The sequence below is a fragment of the Apus apus genome, chromosome 2 (genome assembly GCF_020740795.1).
Source record: "Apus apus isolate bApuApu2 chromosome 2, bApuApu2.pri.cur, whole genome shotgun sequence".
Taxonomy (NCBI): Eukaryota; Metazoa; Chordata; class Aves; order Apodiformes; family Apodidae; genus Apus; species Apus apus.
The window spans coordinates 62,450,142-62,470,963 of record NC_067283.1 but is presented as its reverse complement, the minus strand read 5'-3'; the positions used below and the strand labels follow the sequence as shown (position 1 = coordinate 62,470,963).

The window sequence follows — 20,822 nt, the reverse complement described above, 5'->3', positions numbered from 1 at the left end:
AAAGGTTCCAATGGTATCATCTGTCCCTGCAATGTGCCAGGGGTTTAGGCCTCTCAGTGCCAAAACTGAGGGTAGTTTCCTTATTCCTCTGGCTCATCTTGTCTTTCCCTGTCTGAGCCAGCAGAACTCCTGCTGACAGTATGAAGTCTGAAATCTGGAGCACATACAGAAGAGTCCCTGCTGCAGGATAACTGTGAGGTATGTTTTATTTTACAGATCAGTAAGAGCCACCTTTTCTCTTATGCACTACCTTGGGCAACAAACGGTGCAGAATCCAGGAGGAAGGGTGTCTCTCAAGCAGTTTTGCTGTGAATGGAAAAAGGAAGTTCCAGCATCCTTCAAATGAGAGCACCCACTTCCCTCAGCTGAGGCTAATGTTTGGTTTCATGTTCATTTTCTTCATCATCTGAGCAGCATCTGAGACTGGTAACACTCTTTTTAAGGCTCAAAATCTAGGTGTCCCTTAATAGACTGAGAAAGGAAAGATCCTTTCTTATCCCTCCTCATAAACCTCCCCCCCAAGCCAAGAGAAAGAAGTTTACCTCTCAAATGTGAATGCTGTACTTCAACAAAATGGTCCTTAATAAAAAATTATATTCTACGAGGGAAAGAGAGTCTTTTGTGTTTGCTTGCTCCTAAGTCTGCTGGAACATGTGCTTAGTAATGTTTTCTGAGCTAGATATGTTCACCTGTAGTCTGTCAGGAATAATTACTACTTGGGTGCCTGAACTGTTATTACTAAAATAATAGTGTGCTTAGTCATTCAAAAGCAAATTTAATCCAAGTTTTAAATTAGCAAACTTGCAGAAAGCCTGCAGAGAAGAATTGAGAAGTTTACTAAAGGTAAGTAATATATGTTGTGACTGATGAACTCCCAGGGCCAAAACACCCCTGCGTACCTATGATGAAAGGGTGAAAGCCAAACATCTCATGGCACAGGAAAGCCCAGTGAATTAAGGTCCCTGCTACCACTACAATGGAGTATGGCCTTTGAGGATTGACTGCATAGTACTGGAAGTCAGACAAGGCTCTGCACTACAAATCACAGACTCTTAGGGGCTGGAAAGGACCTCAAAAGACCATCTAGTCCAACCCCCCTGCCAGAGCAGGGTCACCTAGAGCATATCACACAGGAACGTGTCCAGGCAGGTTTTGAATGTCTCCAGGGAAGGAGACTCCACAACCTCTCTGGGCAGCCTGTCCCAGGGCTCTGTCACTCTCACAGGAAAGAATTTTTTTCTGATGTTTACATGGAACCTCCTATGCTCCAGTTTGCACCCATTGCCCCTTGTTCTATCACTGGACGTCACTGAAAAAAGCCTGGCTCATCCTCCTGACACAAATGATAAAAGAAAATGCTCCCTGGGGACTACATCATCTTAGGCAGTCTTATGGAGTATTGTCTCACATTAGAAAGCTTCCCACATTCAAGTAGTAAAAGAATTTATAGACATTAAGGGAATGATAAGCACTTTAGTACCTGATGGTCTGTTCTGCACTCAGAACAAGGATGGGGAGGCAGGGAGCAGCACTTCTCTCCAACTTTGTGCCCATTTCAGCAGTGCACTCAACTAGGTTTCTAAAGAAACCGTATAAACTGCACTTGCTAGCACTAAATCTTCCTTCAGCAGATTACTTTTTACTAAGTCTTCAGACCAATGAGGTCAAAAACAGTAATATAATAAGCAAATGCATAGAATCCTGATTCCCAGAGACCTGTGATGATGCCTTAAGCTTAGTGTCTTCTTGGCAAACAACCAAAAGGTTCTCGCTGTCCTAGCACAGGGAGAAAAAGAAAAAAAGTGAAAAAATGACCAGAGTATTAAAGATGCTGAGATAGATGTGTGGGTAAGCAAGCAGTAGTCATGAGAATTAAAGGACTCCAACATCTCACCCCAGCCTCCAGAGATGAGGTGGATCTCCAGCAAGGAACTGGGAGTTGCAGCCCTCCTGCTCTCTTGTGGTTGGTTTCCCTCTGGTGCTACTGAAAATCTCCAGTGTCCTAAGCTTCTCCGTGGAGTACTGCTCCATGGACTGACCTGGCCAGAGAACTGCAGCATTTGCCTAAATGTCCTCCTGCCGCAGCCCTGAAATGAGACACCACTCCTATGCTTCTCTCTGTTTTGCTTTGCTTTGCTCAGCAGTAAAACCATTATTAGTATCAACACTGAAATCACATTGATGGTCACTGGAGATAGAGCCAAGATAAGAAAAGTACATTCTAGGCCTCACTGCTGATAAGAGCAGGCTTTGCAAAAGAGAAGATTCAGGTTTTTCCCTCCCAGCCTTTCTGAGTTTTCTTTAAAACCATCAGGACTACAGCCATTCCCTGCCCCACACCCCTCATCTCCCTTTAATGAATAAAACAGGATTAAAAACTGCAAAATGTGCCTCATTCAGAGCCCCAAGGACAGCACCATCCAGAACAGATAGCTGGGCCTCAGTGTGTTACTGTAGTCTCAGGGCACACAACCATCATGAAAAAATGGACCTGTTCAAAATCATTATTTTCATCACCACTTTGCTGTTGAAAGTTTATCTCAAAAGTTTCTGCTGTTCTACAGCTCCTGTATAGACAGGACCTGTAGAATAAAAGTCTTGAAAAAAGCTGTGAAAAAAAGTAGACATGCATACATGCATTAGTATCTTCTGCTTAAGACTGACATTAGCATGTGTAACCCAGCATAAGCAGTCAACTATTCAAATATTCAACCTCTGAAAGTTCAGATTTAGCAAATAAATGAGGTAAGGCAATTGCTTCACTTTCCAACAACAAAAGCTCCTTAAGCTGGAAGCTTAAAAATCTGCTATTATGGCCTTATTTGCCTAATTGTAAGTTCATACATTTTACAATGTATTAATCTATCTGGATAATCCTGTCTCCCACCCAAATGACAGAGTAACTGGTGGTAGATCTACATCTGGAAAGATTTTAGCCCTACCTGGAGAAGAGTTTTCCCACCTACAATAATATGATGAGCAATAAGAAGGAGCATGAACACCAGAGCCTTTGAAGTCAGGCCAGTGGAGAAAAAAAGGTCAGTTTCTGCAAAATCTTGACATGCAACCAGTAATTTATAGCAAATTACAAAATATTTTGAAGCCTTCACCTTGGATTCTCAATCTATGAACAACTACCGATAAGGTTTATAAACAAAGATCTTCTTTTCAGTGTGTTATACAACAATGCAAATATGGTGCTAAGATTAAGTAATAGATTAAAAAAGGCATTAAAAAGTGAAAATGTAATTCAGATCAAAAAGTCAGAAATAATTCCGATCCACCTTAAACAATATGTGCAGAGAAAGAGGCTAATCTGAATAGGCAAAATATTCTCTGCAAGTATTTGTTCAGCTCCATTAAAGTCATACATTTAAAGGTTGCAAATTACTATGCATAGATGCTGCTCTATGCAAATGATAAGACACTGCTGGCCATGCTTTTTAAAACCATAATCAGGATCAAAATCTAGATTATTTTCTCTTCGTTTTTCTTTTTTGTTAAATGAACCCAGATGAGCAGCTTCATTACTTCTGAGAATACTTACTTATTTATAAACACATTGACACGTGCAAATAGCTGTACCCCTTACCATTAAAACTCCTTGAATTGGTAAGCAGATTTGAACATACATGTAAGCAAAATGTATGTAAGTATGTAATTTATAGATAAATTATTACTGTATCACTCTATCTAATGCTTCTTGATGTAAATGAAAGCAAAAAAAAAAAAAACAAAACCCAAAACAACGAATAAAATCCAACACAACAGACACTGTCAGTCCCTCATAAAAACTGGAAAAGTTTCATTGGTAAGGACTAAATACATTTATTTTAAAAAGGCTCTTTAATTTTGTAGCATAATATGAGGAGCTTTGGAGGTTATCTTCTTGGTTTATTGCTGTATATATATCTATACATTTCAGTGTCCAGAGTGTGAAATGTAAAGCTAAGAAGACAATATAATCTTGTTTTTGTTTGGTTGGTTGATTTTTTTTGTCCCAGCTATTAAAAATTCAGCTCATACAATTGAAATTGATTACTTGGAAGGGCTGATAGTGAATGCACCACATGACCTGGTGGATCTAAACATGCAAAACTGAGGCCTCATCAATGGTAGATCATTCTTAAGTACAAAACTAAACTAAACAAACCCAGAAAAGATTATACTTAAAAAATAACTCGTGTTCTACTTGACATTAGAAACCCAGAGAGCAAACACGTGGCTTTTAAATTTCTAAATGCAAAAAAACCCAGCTCAAATTAAACCAAAATGGGTTCTTCAAAAGACATTTTCATTTTCTTCCTAAATTTCACAAAGCAAATAATAAAAAGGCCACCCCCACACACACTAAATTCAACAGCTAGGAGAGCTTACAAATCACTTCTATAGCCCCAAAGCAGGCTAAAAGGAAATAAATATACTTCATGGTTGGTAATCTATTAACTGACACCAACTGTTGCAGCTGTGAATAAAACAAATGCGTGATAAGATTAGATATGTTGATTGCACCTGGCCATCTGTAAATTGCTGCTCACCATAAGAATCACATGCTTTCTACTAGTCACTCTGATAAATGCAGAGTAACTGTTGTTGGTGATGTATTTTTTCTCTTTGATAAATAATAAAGGAAATAATAAGGAAAAACTTGTATGCAGCAGATTTGTTAAGCAGTTTGTGCAGTTTGCCCAGTATTTTCCTGCTTTGAAAGAGGGAAGAAGTAAGTTGAATCAATGAGACTGTATCTCACCAGTTTGGACTAACAACAGCACAATGTGTTTGTTTTGGGGGGAGAGAGAAGAAAAGCACTCTCTATTGAAATTGCCTTCAGGACTGAAAAGGCCTTGCAAGACTTTCTCTGGTTTTGAACAAAAATACGGTATAAGTGTAAGTTTATCCTAACAGCTACAGCCATTACTTTTTTTCCCCTAAGGGAGCCACCAACAGCTCCTGAATAGGAGGAGCCTTCCCCTTATTTTTAGGCTGGAAAAATCACACAAAGAAGAGGAGGCTCACCCCATGCCTGGCATTCGGATGCTGTTTTGCCTACTCATGAGTGGGCATTAAAACACTAGGAAGCAAAAGGTGGCTGAGGAGAACAGAGTGGGGCTGTTACATGGATCAAGGCTTGCAAACTCCTGGCATTCCTCCTCGCCAAAAAAGTAGTATCTGCCAGCAGCAAGATGTCAGATGGAGGCCAGTGAGGAGTGGGGTTCCCCAAGAGTCATTACAGGGACCTGTGCTATTTAACAGTTTTGTTGGCAGCGTGGACAGTGGTATTGAGTGCACCCTCAGTGGATTTGCTGATGACACCAAACTGTGTGGTGAGGTCAGCATGCTGGATGGAAGGGATGCCATCCAGAGGGACCTTGACAGGCTTGAGAAGTGGGTCCTATGCCAATCTAGTGAATTCAACAAGGCAAAGTGCAAGGTCCTGCTCCTGGGTCGGGGCAATCCCAAGAACAAACACAGACTGGGTGAAGAATAGATTGAGAGCACCTCTGAGGAGAAGGACCTGAAGGTGATGGTGGACAAGAAGCTCAATATGAGCTGGCAATGTGTGCTTGCAGCCCAGAAAGCCAACTGTGTCCTGAGCTGTATCAAAAGAAGCATGGCCAGCACGTCAAGGGAGGTGATTCTCCCCCTCTACTCCACTCTCTTGAGACCCCACCTGGGGTACTGTGTCCAGTTCTGGAGCCCACCAGCACAGGAAGGACATAGAGCTGTTGGAGTGAGTCCAGAGGACAGCCATAAAAGTTATCAGATGGCTGGAGCACCCCTCCTACAGAGAGAGGCCGAGAGAGTTGGGTCTGCTCAGCCTGGAGAAGAGACAACTGAAGGGAAACCTCATAGTGGCCTTCCAGTACCTGAAGAGGTTACAGGAAAACTGGGGAGGGACTTTCTACAAGGGCTTGTAGTGATGGGACAAGGGGTAATGGTTTTAAACTGGAAGAGAGGAGATTTAGGCTAGACATTCGGAATAAATTATTCACTGTGAGGGTGGTGAGGCACTGGAACAGGTTGCCCAGGAATGTTGTCATGGTCCCCCTTGTTCAAGGCCAGGTTGGATGGGGCTCTGAGCAATCTGATCTAGTGAGAGGTGTCTACCAATGCAAGGGAGTTGGAACTAGATGATCTTTAAGGTCCCTTCCAACCCAAACCATTCTATGATTCTATGATTGTAACCCCCAAGTTGCCTTCCCGCTCCTCACAAAGTCCAAATCTGCAACTGGAACACATACTCACAAGTTGATTTGAAGAATTAAAAACCAGAATGGTAAATATGGAACGTTCTGCATATGGTTGTTTGACCTTTTTTTTTTTTTTTTTTTTTAACTCCAGCTAGATACTATCCTGTACTGGATTAACGAAACCTGAAAACCTGCTGTACCATCTTGCTGAAAATGTACCTGTGCTGTAATTTCTCCTTGTTACAAATGACAGTGTCAGCTATGAAAGTCTCTCATTTAAGTAATGGCACATCACATGCAATATATACAGTTTACGTATGCCATATTACAGCCCTCATTAAAGAACAGATGCCACTGCTCCTGTCAGCATGTGCTTAATATAGTGTTCTTGCCCTGTGTTCCAAAAGAAGAACAATTGTGGGGAAAAAAATGTAAATACAATCAAATATCTGAGTTGAAGGCTCTCCATAGCTGTGAGACAGTAGGGTGTCAGATACCCTTTCATGGCTGCATTTGCTTAGAAATTTGTGAAGAATCCGAAGAGCAGCCAGACACCACTTCTGCTCCCCTGGTTTGCAATAATTTTGGCATTACATGTTGAGCTTCTCTCAGAAGGAGCTTCAAGCACATTTACCACCAGGATGTACAGCAACACATATTTTGAAGCGTCAGTTACTGAATATAGATATGAGGTGTATAAGATTACAAAATGCATCAGCATATATCTACATAAGAACAGCAGAGCTTCTTCCATTTATAGTAAAGATGGTATTATATTTCTGGGATAAGAAAATGGAAAAACAAAAATAGATTACTTGAGAGAGTTTAAATTATGGGTTATTTTTATCTTCATCAGTAGGCGGCCATTTTATCTGCTCACTTACTCCATGTGATTCTGAAGATTAAATCAATAAACTTCCCATAGGTAAATTTTTGCAAGATTGCACTGAACAGGAGTTATGCAGTGGGTGAATTCTGTTTAATTTATTTTTTTTTACCTGATTAAAAATAAATCGATGCAGATGTTGTATTAGAGCAATGCTGAGGCTAAGAGCAGGGAAGATGAAAGTTCAAGGCATGAAAATCTGTAGGCTGGTGAAGCTATGCAAAGGAGCCAAAAGTTTGCTGGCACCTGTCTTGGGGGGGCTTTCATCCCAGGAGGGAGCTGGGGGCAGAGCCGTGCCTATAGCAGTGGGACAAGACCTGGAGAGCAGGGCAGGGCCTAGCTGCTGCACAGCCCATTCCCAGCTGCTGTAGAAATACCTCAGAGAAGACTCACAGCTGCTGGACACATAAATCAAGAGTGAAACCTAAAAAACGCCTACTATTGCTTCTGGTAGCTAAGATGGCTCATTTATAGCTATCTCAGGGTTTTTTGTGCTATACCATAGACTGCAGTGTGCATCTACCCTAAAAAGTGTCTCCAGCGTCTATTTCTATAGGAACTTGAAATTCTTCTGTCTTTTTAGCTCTGTAGTCTAAATATTGTTTTTTTTCCCCCATTGGTCTTGCTACTTGTGATTTTTCACAAGTAATCACTTGCCAGTGATTTCCCTCCCCCTCCCCCCCTTTATATATACAGGCAGAAAAGGTCATGCACTGAAGTCTTCAGTGCAGTGCTAGTGAATATGCATGTGCTTACATCAGCGAGATGCTGTGAGACCTCAGAGATGTTTATTGCCAGTTGTACAGCTCTGGAATGAGCATCACTTACACACCAGGTGTGAGATACACAAGACACAGTGTTATATCCTGGTTACTTCCACCCCATACAAGACATCTGCCCTCAGAACCACGTAACTTCTGTGCCCCACCAAGAGAGGCACAGGAAAGTACTTTGTGTCACAGGGCTGAGAGCATGAGAAGAACCACGAGATCTGCATTGAGACAAAGTGCATGCCTCAGATTTTCCTCCCCTGCCCCCCCTCCCCATACCACTGGGGTACATGTGGGCAGCTGCTGTTTATTCCAGCCCTGAGGTGAAAACAGTTGACGTGTGGGTATGTTGCGGCAACCACCAGCACTGTTACCTTCCACTTCAGAGCCTCCACAAAGACCAGTTGCCAGGATGAGTGCATGAAGGCAAAAGTCTCAGGTTCCTGGTGGAAACAGATGCCACGAAGTCTGAACAAAGTCAGTCTACATGCCAGCTTTCTGTATTATCTGGGTGGTGCTTGGATTGTAAGGCCATTTGGAAGCATCTTATTTGGTACCTAATTGCATAAATTACAGTTCTGAGCAGATTGTTAGCTAGAGGAAGTTGTCCCACAATCAGATATTAAAAGAAAAGGGTTTGTTTGGGTTTTTTTTTTTAAATGAAATGTGAGTAAGGATAGACTAATTTGATGTGTATAGTAGTTCCTGACTACAAGGATATATTCTGATACATCAACAAGATTTGCACTTCAGATTTCAAAGGCAGTGCAAACAAACCAAAAAAAAAGAGGGCTGCTTAGCAGATAATTTTTCTGTGGAAGTGCTTCCATTACAGGAGTGTGATATTTCTCACATTTTTCAACTTTTATATATATGTTTCACAAAATGACTATACACTGACATCCTCTTATACAGTATTCAAGAAATCAGTAATTTTATAAAGCAAAATTCAATGGCTCGGGTTTTTTATTAGTTCCCAATACATAGATAAGGTGCCAGGCTGAATTTGTGAGATACAGGAGATGAGGATTAACATTTTTTAATAATACGTGGAAAATGCCTGATTTTTGTAACAAAAAACAGCTTCCTGAGGCTACACACAGACAATTTGTTATTTTTGATAGCAATTAATCAAACGTAAATACAGACTCTACAAAGCAATGCAAATTCAGATACCCTGCCTCACTTGAGCACACCTGCACATTAAGATTACTCATATATACACTTTTTGAGTGTGACAGCTAGATCAGGATTATATAGAGTTGTGTAGAACTTCACCACCCTTTTCTGACATTCTGTTCAAAAAGATTCAATTCTTAGGGAAAAAAAAAAAAGGTTTTGGATTTTAAAAAAAATATTAATATTTAATATTAAATCAGTTATCTTATTCTGCACAAGAGGCATAAGCGTGGCAGGTGACAGAGACTGTAGAATAGACTCTGGCAAGTACAGAATGGCATCATTTGAACAATCTATTCAGAAAAGATTAAAAAAACCCTCCTACTTACTAATTGTCACACCAGCACCATAATTAAGAACAATTATATGGAAGAAAACCAGGAAGAAAGCCAGACTTGTATTTGTCCTGAGCACAAAAGGAAAAAAAAAAAAAGTAAGAAAACTACTTTTTGTTCTCCTTCATTTTAGATTCAAATGTATTTTGTCTCTTCCTACCAGAATCTGCTGTTGGTTTTTTGACCTGTGTATCAGAAGCAACAAATCAGAAAAAAGAAGCAACATTTGTCAGAAATTCATCTGTTATGTCTGAAGACCACAGGGAGGAATGAAGGGATGAATTTTTTACTACAAAGGCAATTTTATGATAAAAAATACTAAAAGTTGTCTGAAGTTGATAGATAGGAAAATGGTAGGCCATTCTTAAGACCAGTCTTAGTGGTGTGACATGGCTGGTTTTAGTCAGTTATTTCCATGCCTCAAGGGATCCTAAAATTAAAGACATTTAAAATAATAACAATTATTACCTCCACCACTGTTCTGGACAGTAAACAGCATTATTTGATGACAGGCTCTTCTGGAGGCTCTGCAGAAAGCCTCCAGAAAGCTTATACACCAATCCTGGATCTGCCTGGGTGACAGTCTTGTTGGTCAAAAGCTGGGTGATACTCCAGAGTTTCTCTACGTCTGCCAGAACCGTCTTAGAGTACATGGATAACCCCAACAGTCCACAGGTATCTGAAGGCATTATTTAGAGGTGGATTCTGCAGATAAGCATCCATGAGGATGGGTGATCTCGACCCTAGAGGCCAATATTGTAGGTTGGGTGTTTGTGGGTGCTTTTTTATGTGGCTTTTTTTTTTGTTTGGTTGGTTGTATTTCGGTTGGTCGGTTTGTTATTAGCTGGGTTTTTTTATGGTTGGACTCGATGATCTCAGAGGTCCTTTCCAACCATGAATACTGTGTGATTCCATGATCATGAATAACCCAGAGTTTACAAAAAAATGTAATGATCACAACTAAATCCTATGCAATATATTTTTTACTATTGTTATTTAATTACCCTTAATATATCACTGAAGAAATGGTCATGAGAGCAAAAGTTAAACTTTAATTTTAGAGGAATCCTTTTTGCTATGTGCATAAGAATTTCCTTATTCCTCCTTTCCAGAAGTACTAAGTATAGGCAATGTTTTCTTAACACAAGAAGTCAAGCATATGCTGAATTAAATATCATGCAAGATGCAACCGAATGATCTTTAAAAACAACCCAAATTGAATTAAATGCATGGTGGTTTTGTAGCTCCACCTTATCAACCATGTGAAAGTCTGGGTGACATCATGATGTTGCGGAAGCGGGTGGAAATATTACTCCATTCTAGATACCATGTGGGCTTCTGCTGCACTGTCTTCTCACAGCTGTTTGCTCATTCTTAAGAGATGGCAGGAAAAGATGAGCTGAATGCTACAAGAGAGGTAGTGATAAGTTTGTAGGAGAAGGCACAGGAAGGCAAGAGCAAGCAGGAAGGACAAGTACAGGTGGCTGGGAGGGAGCATGAGGGGCAGAACAGAGGAGCACATTCAGACAGCGGGGTGGTCCGAGGGAGCAGGGCACTCCTTCCCCGGTCCTCCTGGAGGGAGCAAGGCTCAGCCCTGCCAGAGGGCTGGCTGCAGGCACACACCAGCCGCTGCTCCTCTCCACCGGCTCTCCTCTTGGGCTACCCTGCCTGGGGTGGCCTTCACGGCAGCTGCAGCTCATGAATATGCAACGTGCTGATACATATGCAGCAGACCGGTAATTCCTCTTCAACCTCGTGACTATGGTTCTTTTCACTATGTAGGAAAGGCTTGCCAAAACAGCTTTTAAAATGGAGTAAAAGGTTTTCTTATATGAGGCAGGGGTTTTTTTGTTTGTTTTCTGGGTTGTTTTTTTTTTGGTTGTCTTTATTTATTTATTTTAAAGGGAATTTACTACTACATCTTACAGGATTGGACAGGAGTTGCAATCCTCCTTTCAAGTAAATGCCAAAAAAGTGTTTTCCAAGTTTATTTTTTGCTTTTTAACAAAGCTTTTTGAATCAGTCTTACTCATAGGGAACAAATTTAATCTTTAAAAAGTCACCAAAGTGGATAAAGGAGAGAAGGTATGATCATATTTCCTTATTAAAAATCTCTGGAGATGAGTTTCTACCTTCCCAAACCAAACATTTCCATATAAGTGATTAATATCTGAATGCATATAAGTATGTATATGCAAATGGTTTCTTACCTACTTATGGTATTAAATGAGCTAGAAATGCCTCAGCGTTCTCATAACAAGAGCCTTGGGTGTCTATGTGAAGGCTCTTAGTCAAGTAAAACAGAAGTGAACACACATTTTTGAAGGAAACAATACCGTACAACTTTAGGCAACAGATTTTTCATGGCTAGGTAAATAATATGCTCTATAAAACGTTTCCCAGTCATAAAAGCTCTTCTCAACAAAGCTGTTGGGGAGAGTTCAAAGCGTTCATGAATCACGTTGAATAAAGGTACTCTGTGAATCGGAGTGATGTAATTGTTCAATGGAGTTTTCTTCTTGCAAACAGGACGAAGAAGGAGGGACCACTTTCATGTCTCAGCTTACACTTCTGATCCTTAGGCACGCTCTTCTTTGATCGTGAATATTCGCTATCACCGTGTTATTTTAAAAGCCAGGGCTTTTTTTTCCCCCCTTACTGGCAAGTATCTCATCAACTTTGTTTTCCTTGGATAAAAACAGGCGGTGAAAAGATGGTGGGGAAGGTGTTCTCTAGCCGTGTACCTCTGGTGTGGCCTTGTCATTTGCAATTCAAGCAGACTAAAATCTCCCCGATTAAAATGCGGCAGGGAACATCAAAGCAAAATAGATGTTGCAAAGATGACTTTCGGTCGTAGACGGAAACACGCTCAGAAGTAATTCAGGTTTTTTTGAAAGCAAATAAGGTGCCTCCGTTCCACACCGCGGGGGGGCCTGTCACACAGCGAGGGGACACCGGGCATCTCGGGACTGGCCTTCATCACCCGCAGTGTTTCCTCTCGGGCTGCTCCATGACCAGCTCAAGTCATGGCTCGGGTGGGGTCCCCGCGGCTTCCCCACCGGTGGGCACCGGGATCAGCCTTCGGGGATGCCGCCACCTGCCCCCACCCCCTGCGGAGGGCCCCGCGCTGCATTAACCGACCCACCACGCCCGCCCCCCTTTTCCCAGCTGCGGGGGGGGCGGTGCGCGGCCGCGGAGCGCCCTCCGCCGCGGGAGGCAGGCGCCCAACACCCGCCGTGGCTCCGCGCCCGCGCATCCCCGGCAAGGGGTGGGGGGTTGATGGCTGCGCGGGCGGGAAGCGCCCAGGAGGGCTGCAAGAGGAGTGGTCGTGCCCGCCGTGTTCATCGCGAGGGTGGTTGGTCAAAGGGAGGGGATGCACTTTGTGCGCTGCGCGACCAGGGTGTCTGCTCAGCGTGGAACGAACGCGCGTGTGCCCCGGGGCTGGCAGTGGCTGGGGCGCCGCTGAGCAGCGCAGCAGGCTGCGCAGCGTGAAAGGCGGCGGGTGGAGCCGCGGGGCTCACCGGCCCTGCAGGCTCTGCTCGCTGCCCGGGCAGGGTCCTGACAAGGAAGAGCAGCTCTCCGTGCCGACAAGGGCATGCAGGAACATGTTTCGCGGGAGAGAAGGTTTGCCTTCCGAAAGCTCAGCCGGAGTCGACTCCAAAGCATTTCTCACAGCCTCCAGAGCTAGGGGTGCGGAAAAGATCAACTGCAAGGGCGGTAGTTAAATAAGCCTGAGAGCTACTAATCCTCAAGCTTAAGAGGGAGAGGCGGGGGGGGGGAATCTGCTGCGGTGCTAAACCTGCGTGTTCTTAAGACACTTGAACCGCTGGGGACTGTGGACTGATTCACGCGTAAAACCCTGAATCCGTGCTTGTAGTTGCCGATACTGCTGCAGACTTGTCCAGAAGCTTTATCTCAAAACAAGCTTCCTGAAACACCCTCTTGCTCCATGTGCGAGGCGAACCGCAAGTTCCGATTCCCAGCCGTACGTGTGCGAATTGTGTTGTTGACCACCATGCCCTTAAAATCCCCCTGGTGAGGTTGACGGTCAATCGTAACGTGTTTCAGGGGCGCGCAGGTGAATGTGTAGGCTGAGAGCTCTTATATGCAAACAGACTGCATTTCAGTTAGAGACTTGCAGTGCCAGGCTCCTCAGCAAAACCACGAGGAAATAATAATAATAATAACGATAACTAAAATAAATAAAAAAGTCCGAGTTGGGTAGCTCGGCGCTTTCCCACGTCTTGGCAGAAGAGGCTCAGCGCTGCCACCTCGTGTCCCTCTCCTCGTCCCCGGCCTTACAAAGCCTGCGGGAAATAAAATTAAGTTTCGAGGCTGTTTAAGTTGTAAAAGGTGGAGAAATCTTGCCAATGCTCTTAAAAGTGCGTTTTGGACGGAAGCTGAATGCTTAACGCTTTACACCTAGGCCTAAAAAATTGGGGAGCTGGAAGGCACTTTCAGTCCCACACTGAAGGATTAGGGGTGGAAGCAATTAACTTCAAGGAAACAGAAATTGCAATAAAATGTTTTTATAGAGTTTCACATCATGTTCTTACAATTGCTTTATTAAGCAGTTCTAAATTGCACTTTTAAAAAAGGTTTCATGCAGGAAATAATACCCTTCTGTCCATCCCACAGAGACATTTTTTGAAGCAAGATTAAATCAACATGACTGCTTTCATCAAGATAACGCTTGATTCACCTGGAGCTACTTTTTATGCATGAGGGCCAAGACCTTGCACACCATAACACAACTGAGTGAAAAGCTTATCTAAAGCTTTTTCTCTCCTTCTCTCCCTGCCTATCAGTTTGGGTTTTTTATTTGTTCTGCTTTAACCTGTGTCTAGAAACATGAGAATATTTTTACCCACTTTGTAGTTTAAACACATTAAAATTTATATGTAAAATATGATAGCTGAGGGTTGAAATCCTTTGGGATATTGTGCTAACAGGTGAAGCAGCCAGAAGCTACTGACTGTTCACAGTCACAGTTTTTCACACCGTTGCACATGAACACCAGGAGTGTAAATAAATGCAGGCCTTACTTCTGACACCAAAACCACCTCGAGCCTCCCTTTCTATAGATGTGGGTGGTATATGGTAGAACAGATTAGATGTTCAGGGGAAAAACATAGTGTGATTTACTACCCACCAAGTGTAAAGGTGAGAAACTCCACTGATGTCACTGGATGCCCTCAGCCTAACAGAAAGCAGTATTTTACCCAATGCTTACCGGAGCTGAAAAAGGAAACAAGGTATTACTTTTGCAAGCAAAGCAAAGCAATTCAGGTTGTATCTTTGTAAACACTCTCAGTAGTGACCTACCCAGGGAGGCATAAGGAATTCAGGACTTTTCTCAGCCCTTCATGCCAGTGTAATAGTGTAACAGTTTAGTGTAATAGTGTAACAGAGCCCAAGGTGGGATCTTAGTATTCCAAGCCTGTTCTCAAACCTGCTGGAAACCCTATTGAAGGATCCTCCTACAAATTTTCTTGCAAAAACTTGCAACTTGTTTTCAGACCCCCTTCTTAGGCACTTCAGCTGTTTCCAGCCATTTACTTTTTTTTTCTGATTTAAAAAGTGTTTTTAGCGGTGGTGTCGTGTGGAATACAAAAAAACCCTCACAGCTGTTTTGTCGAAAAGCCTTTTTGGTGCCTGGCCTGCTGCATGACGTGAGGAATCCTCGGGGAGTTACGTTGCCATTTTTTACGGCATCACCTTTACCTGGGTATTGGGTTTGTTGTTGTTTCGGGGTGTTTTTTTTTTATGCCGGGAGGCCTTAGGGAGTGCTTCACAGCGCATAGCACCTCTGTCCTGTTTCTCCTTCGCTCCTGATCCTTGCGGAGGGAGGAGGAAGTGAAACGAAACGGTGATCCCCGAAAAGCACCTTGCGCCCTAGGAAGGGCCCCGAAGAGGGGGAGGCCTCGCTCGGCGGGGAAGAGGGGCAGGCAACCACAGCCAGGAAGCTGGTACCTGTCAGCCGGCCGAGCACTTCTTTTCCTCCCCGCGGGCCCTCCCGCTCCCGGGGGCACCCAGCGGGGCCGGGCCGGGTGCCCCAACCGCAGCCCCTCTGCCCGGGATCGTGCGGCGGGGCCGCAGCGCGGGGGAGCGGCCGGTGGAGAAGCGCGGAGCGAGGGGGGGGGAGAGTCAAGCAGGAGATGCGGGGCACCACCTCTTCCTCCCGCCGCGCCGGGGAGGTGAGAGGGGTGGCAGCGATTGATTAATTAACGCCGCCGCCGCCCGCGTCAGGCTGGCCGCTCGGCGGGAGGTACCGGCCCCCCCCGTCCCCTCCCACCCCCGCCGCCGCTCGGCTCCCGCCGCCGTGGCGGAGGGGGCGTGACCGCGGCGCTGCGCGGGCGCTGCTCGCGGGGTGACGACCCCTCCTGCCTCCCCCTGGCTGGGGGCAGGGGCGCGGGTGTGCGCGCGGGCGGGACGCCCCGCCGCCCCCTCGCAGCCAGCCCCGCAGCGCTGCCCGCCGGGCCGGGACATCCGCCCGGCCCTTTGTGCGGGCAGGTGTCCCCGCTCGCCGCCCGCGACTCCCGCAGCACCGGGACGGAACGGGTTAATTCTCCCTCCTCCTCCTCCTCCTCTTCTCCTCCCCCCCCCCCCTTTTTTTTTTTTTTCTTTTAATTATTTGTATTACGATGATTTTTGCTGATTTCCTTTTTTTTTTTTTTTTCCCCGCGGGCAGAGAGGAGGGAGAAGGGAGGCGCAAGAGGGGGCGACGGGGGGGTGGGAAGGCGGTGTTGCGGGATGGGGGGAGTGGGGGGTGGTGAGGAGGGGCGGAGGCGGGGGGGGGGGGTGAGGGAGGGGGGGGCGCGGGCACGTGCGCCGCGGGGCGCGGGGCGGCGCGTGGGCCTGCCCTCCTGCCCCTTTTAAAAAGTTCGCCCCGCCGCCGGGAATGAGGTCAGCGCCGCCGCTCCCCATTGCACGCGGCGGCCATTACCGCGCCGCGGCGGCCGCCAATGGCGGGGCGGCGGGCGGGGCTTGGCCGGCGGAGGCGTTGGATACAGCGCCCGATTGGCCGCGGGGCGGGCTGCGAACGGATAAAGCGGCGCGGGGCGGGCGCGGGGTCCGCTCTCAGCTGCAGCCGGCGGAGCGCGGCGCGCGGGGGGCGCGGGGCATCGCCCGGCGGGCGGGCGGGTCGGCGGGGGGCGGCGGCGGCGGCGGCTCCGCGGGGCTCCGCGCTCGCGGAGGAGCAGCAGGAGCAGCAGCAGCGGCGGAGAAGGAGGAGGAGGACGGGACTGGGCACCCCCGGCTCGCCGGTCTCCCTGCCGGGGACGGTGACACACTCGTTCATGCACGAGCGCTTTTCTCTTTTTTTTTTCTTCCGGGCATTTTTTATTTTTCTAATTTTTTTTTCCTTATTTTTCTTTTTTTTTTTTTCCCACCCCTGCTCTGAGGGGTTTTCGCTCCTTACCTCGCAACGACCAAATCCTACCTGCACAAACTCCTGGCCGCCGCCGCCGCCACCACCACGAGTCCTGGAGCCGGGGTCTGGGGGCGCGCCGCCTCCCCCCTCCCCCGCAGCGGTGCACGCTGGCCGTGCCCAGCGCTGAGAGACTTTCGGCGGCGGGCGCGCTGCTCTCCTGAAACGCCGGGGGCAGGACAAAAGCACTTGTGAACTGGACCAGCTGCTTCGGGGAGGGGGGACACCTGAAGTGGTGAGGAGAGAAAAAAAAAAAAAAAGAGCAACACCCCCCCCCCCTCCTCCAAAAAAGCCCCAACAAGCAACCAAACAAAGGGCCCAAAACACCCCGAGAAAAAAAAAAAAAAGGCAAACTTGGAGGGGTGGCTCGCGGTGCTGCTTTTGCAGAAACTCTGTCTGACCGCCCGCGGCCCCGCTGCCTCGAGGGGGAGAGGACCGCGCCGCCGGGGACGAGGCGCCGGTGTGGAAGTACAAGTGGTACGGGGAGCGGGGGCGCGGCCGCGGGGGGCTGCGCGGCCGGCTGTGCCGCCCCGGTGCCGCTGTGAGAAGTTGCGCGCCCTGCCCCGCGCCGGAGCGGCGCTGAGCCCCGGCGAGCCCCCCGCCGCCGCCGCCGCCGCGATGGTGCAGCAGACCAACACGGCGGAGAACACGGAGGCGCTGCTGGCCGCCGAAACCTCCGACTCCGGGGCCGGCATTGAGCTGGGGATCGCCTCCTCCCCCACGCCGGGCTCCACCGCCTCCACGGGGGGCAAGGCGGACGACCCGAGCTGGTGCAAGACGCCCAGCGGGCACATCAAGCGGCCCATGAATGCCTTCATGGTGTGGTCTCAGATCGAGCGGCGGAAGATCATGGAGCAGTCCCCCGACATGCACAACGCCGAGATCTCCAAGCGCCTGGGCAAGCGCTGGAAGCTGCTCAAGGACAGCGACAAGATCCCCTTCATCCGGGAGGCGGAGCGGCTGCGCCTTAAGCACATGGCGGACTACCCCGACTACAAGTACCGGCCCAGGAAGAAGGTGAAGTCGGGCAATAGCTCCGCCAAACCCGGCGACAAGGCGGACAAGGGCGGCGGGGGCGGTGCCGGCGGGGGCAGCGCGGGCGGCGGCCCCGGCGGCCCCGCGGCCCCCGCCAAGCCCGCCCCGAAGAAGGGCGGCGGCGGCGGCTCCAAGCCCTCCCCCGCGGGCGGCGGCGCGGGCGCGGGCGGCAAGCCCCACGGCAAGGCAGCGGCGGGCGGCAAGGCCGCCCCCTTCCCCGGGGAGCCGCCGGCCGCCCTGCTGCCGCCCGAGCACCAGGCGCTCTACAAGCCCCGGGGGGCAGCGAGCGCGCCCGCGGGGCCCGGCAAGCCGCTGGCCGAGAAGAAGCTGAAGCGGGTCTACATCTTCGGGAGCGGGCAGGCGGCAGCCGCCTCCGCGTCCCCCGGCGGCGCCGTGCCCGGCAGCCCTACGCTGAGCAGCTCGGCCGAGGCCGGTGACCCCCTGAGCCTCTACGAGGAGGGGGGCGGCGGGGCGGGCCGGCCCGACGGGGACTGCGGCGGCGCCGGCTGCCCCTCGCCCTCCGGCTCCGGCTCGCCCTCGGACCACCGCAGCTACACCAGCCTGCGCGCCACCTCCCCAGCCCCCTCGACGGCGCATTCCTCCTCCGCGTCCTCCCACTCCTCCTCCTCTTCCTCCTCCGGCTCCTCTTCGTCGGACGACGAGTTTGAGGACGACCTCTTGGACCTGAACCCCAGCCCCGGCTTCGAGAGCATGTCCCTGGGCAGCTTCAGCTCCTCAGTGCTCGACCGGGACCTGGATTTTAACTTCGAGCCCGGCTCGGGCTCGCACTTTGAATTCCCGGACTACTGCACGCCGGAGGTAAGTGAGATGATCTCGGGGGACTGGCTGGAGTCCAGCATTTCCAACCTGGTCTTCACTTACTGAGGGAAGAGCCGGGCCCTGCTGGAGGAGGCACAGGCGCGCGTTGTCGCAGGACTCGCCCACCCCGCCGGGGCGCTTTTGTTTCTTGTTTGGTTTTGTTTTTTCTGGGAAGGGGCTGGTGAGACTGCTTCTTGTGCTCGGGAAGAGCGGCGGCGGGAGCGGGATCGCCCTCTCCTTGCAAAAATGCCAGCAGTTCCCTTCCTCCGGCTGGAGACAGATCCGCACACACCCCCTCCGAGGGACGAGTCTGACGGTGCTTTTTCAGAGACTGTCGGGACCGAAACGCTTTTTAATTTTCCTTTTTATTTCCTGAAAAGAGACAGAGGAGCGGGGGGGGGGGGGGGGGGGGGGGGGGGGGGGGGGGGGGGGCTGGGGGGGTGGGGAGGGACCACACACACCTCTGGGTTCTTTGTTTTTACCCACTTTATTCGAATAAAGAGGAGGGGGAGCGATGCATTGTGCTGAGCGCACACTGGATGTCTTGAGCGTTCGCTCTTTGTGCGAAGGAGCGATCAGAACTGCTTGGAGAGAAAAAATAAACACAAAAATCCACCCAAGGCCTTGCAAGGTTCATGTTTGAGGGGAGAAATCCTGTCCCGGTTTCTTCTGCGGTGAGAGGAGGCGACGATGATGTGGAGAGAGAGGAGGAGGCGGATGGAGTTTGGAGCTGGACTGAAATCCTAGTTAAGCGGAGAAGAGCCAGACTTACACTTGAGAGCTGTCTTGGAAATACGGTGGTAGGAAGATAATAATAAACTGAAACGGATTTGCACGTACGGATGAGGTGGCAGCAGCGTTTTTCTCAGTCACCTTATGTCATATGTAGAGAGAAAAAAAAAAGACCGAAGCTTCAAGAACACTGAAAACTTTGGAAACAGAGACCGAATGGGGACAGTTTCTGTCATGACATGTGGTACAGGGGTAATGGAGGGCAACGGCTTTTGCAAAAAAAAACCCCGAAAATACAAAAAAAAAAAAAGTAGTTTTTTTTCCTTCTTACTCGGAATCGTGATGGTGTTGGATTATTTCACTGGTGGGGTTTAATATAGCATGTTATCCTGTCTATCTTTCTAAGATTTCTGTAAGACTGTTGAACAGTTTTTAAAAAATAGTGTTAGGATAATATAAAAGCAGATAGATGGCGCTATGTTTGATTCCTACAAAAAATATCACCAGCTTTTTTTCATTCTTAACTCTTTAAAGGATTCAAACGCAACTCAAATCTGTGCTGGACTTTAAAAAAGAAAATTCAGGACCAAATTTTTTTCTCAGAGTATGTATGTGTTTGTTCCTTATAGCTGTAAATGAAAAGACTGTTTTTTCTCACCGATGCTCCATCCTCGTGTTGTTTTGTTTTTTTTTCCTTGTAAATGTGATCGGATGCCATTTTATAAGTGGACGTATTTATACTGGCCAAACATTTTTGACTTGTATTTCTTTGTCCTTTTTTGGTAGTTCTCGTTGTTACCCGCACCATTTTTATGTCTCCTTCACTGAAGGGCTAGAGTTTTAACTTTTAATTTTTTATATTTAAATGTAGACTTTTGACACTTTTAAAAACAAAAAGAGAAGAGAGATGAAAACGTTTGATTATTTTCTCAGTGTATTTTTGTAAAAAATATATAAAGGGGGTGTAAATCGGTGTAAATCGCTGTTTGGATTTCCTGATTTTAACAACAGGGCCGCTGGTTAGTATCTCACACGCGTGTGCGCGCTCACGCTCACTTACCCATTCACCCACCCACGAATCAGCCCCTATTTTGTCCATGTTTACACTCCAATCTGCAGGCATCTTAAAGTGACAGAATCCCTCGCCGGTGCCCGCTCTGCTGCCCCCCCTGCCTCTCCGGGGGGAGGGGGCCGGGGCAACCGAAGGGGAAGGGAAGGACGAGTGCGTATACACTGTGTGCTACCGTTTGGGGGAGAAACCTATCCCGGAATGAAGTAAAGCAACTGATGCATTTACACAGAAGGGATCCTGTACCTTTAACTTGTAAACCACATCTTTTGCACTTTTTTTAGAAGCAAAAACGTGCCGTTTAAACCACTGGATCTATCGAAATGCCGGTTTGAGTTCGCGACACTATGTACTGCGTTTTTCATTCTTGTATTTGA

General features: G+C 47.7%; 1 protein-coding gene across 1 annotated transcript; it reads left to right on the top strand.

Moving 5' to 3' along the window:
* The first annotated feature begins 16,594 nt into the window (after positions 1-16,594).
* Positions 16,595-19,031, top strand: SOX4 (SRY-box transcription factor 4). The gene has a single exon (XM_051610867.1). It carries the CDS (start codon positions 17,409-17,411, stop codon positions 18,708-18,710), a length of 1,302 nt encoding a protein of 433 aa, XP_051466827.1. The 5' UTR covers positions 16,595-17,408; the 3' UTR covers positions 18,711-19,031.
* The last annotated feature ends 1,791 nt before the right edge of the window (positions 19,032-20,822 follow it).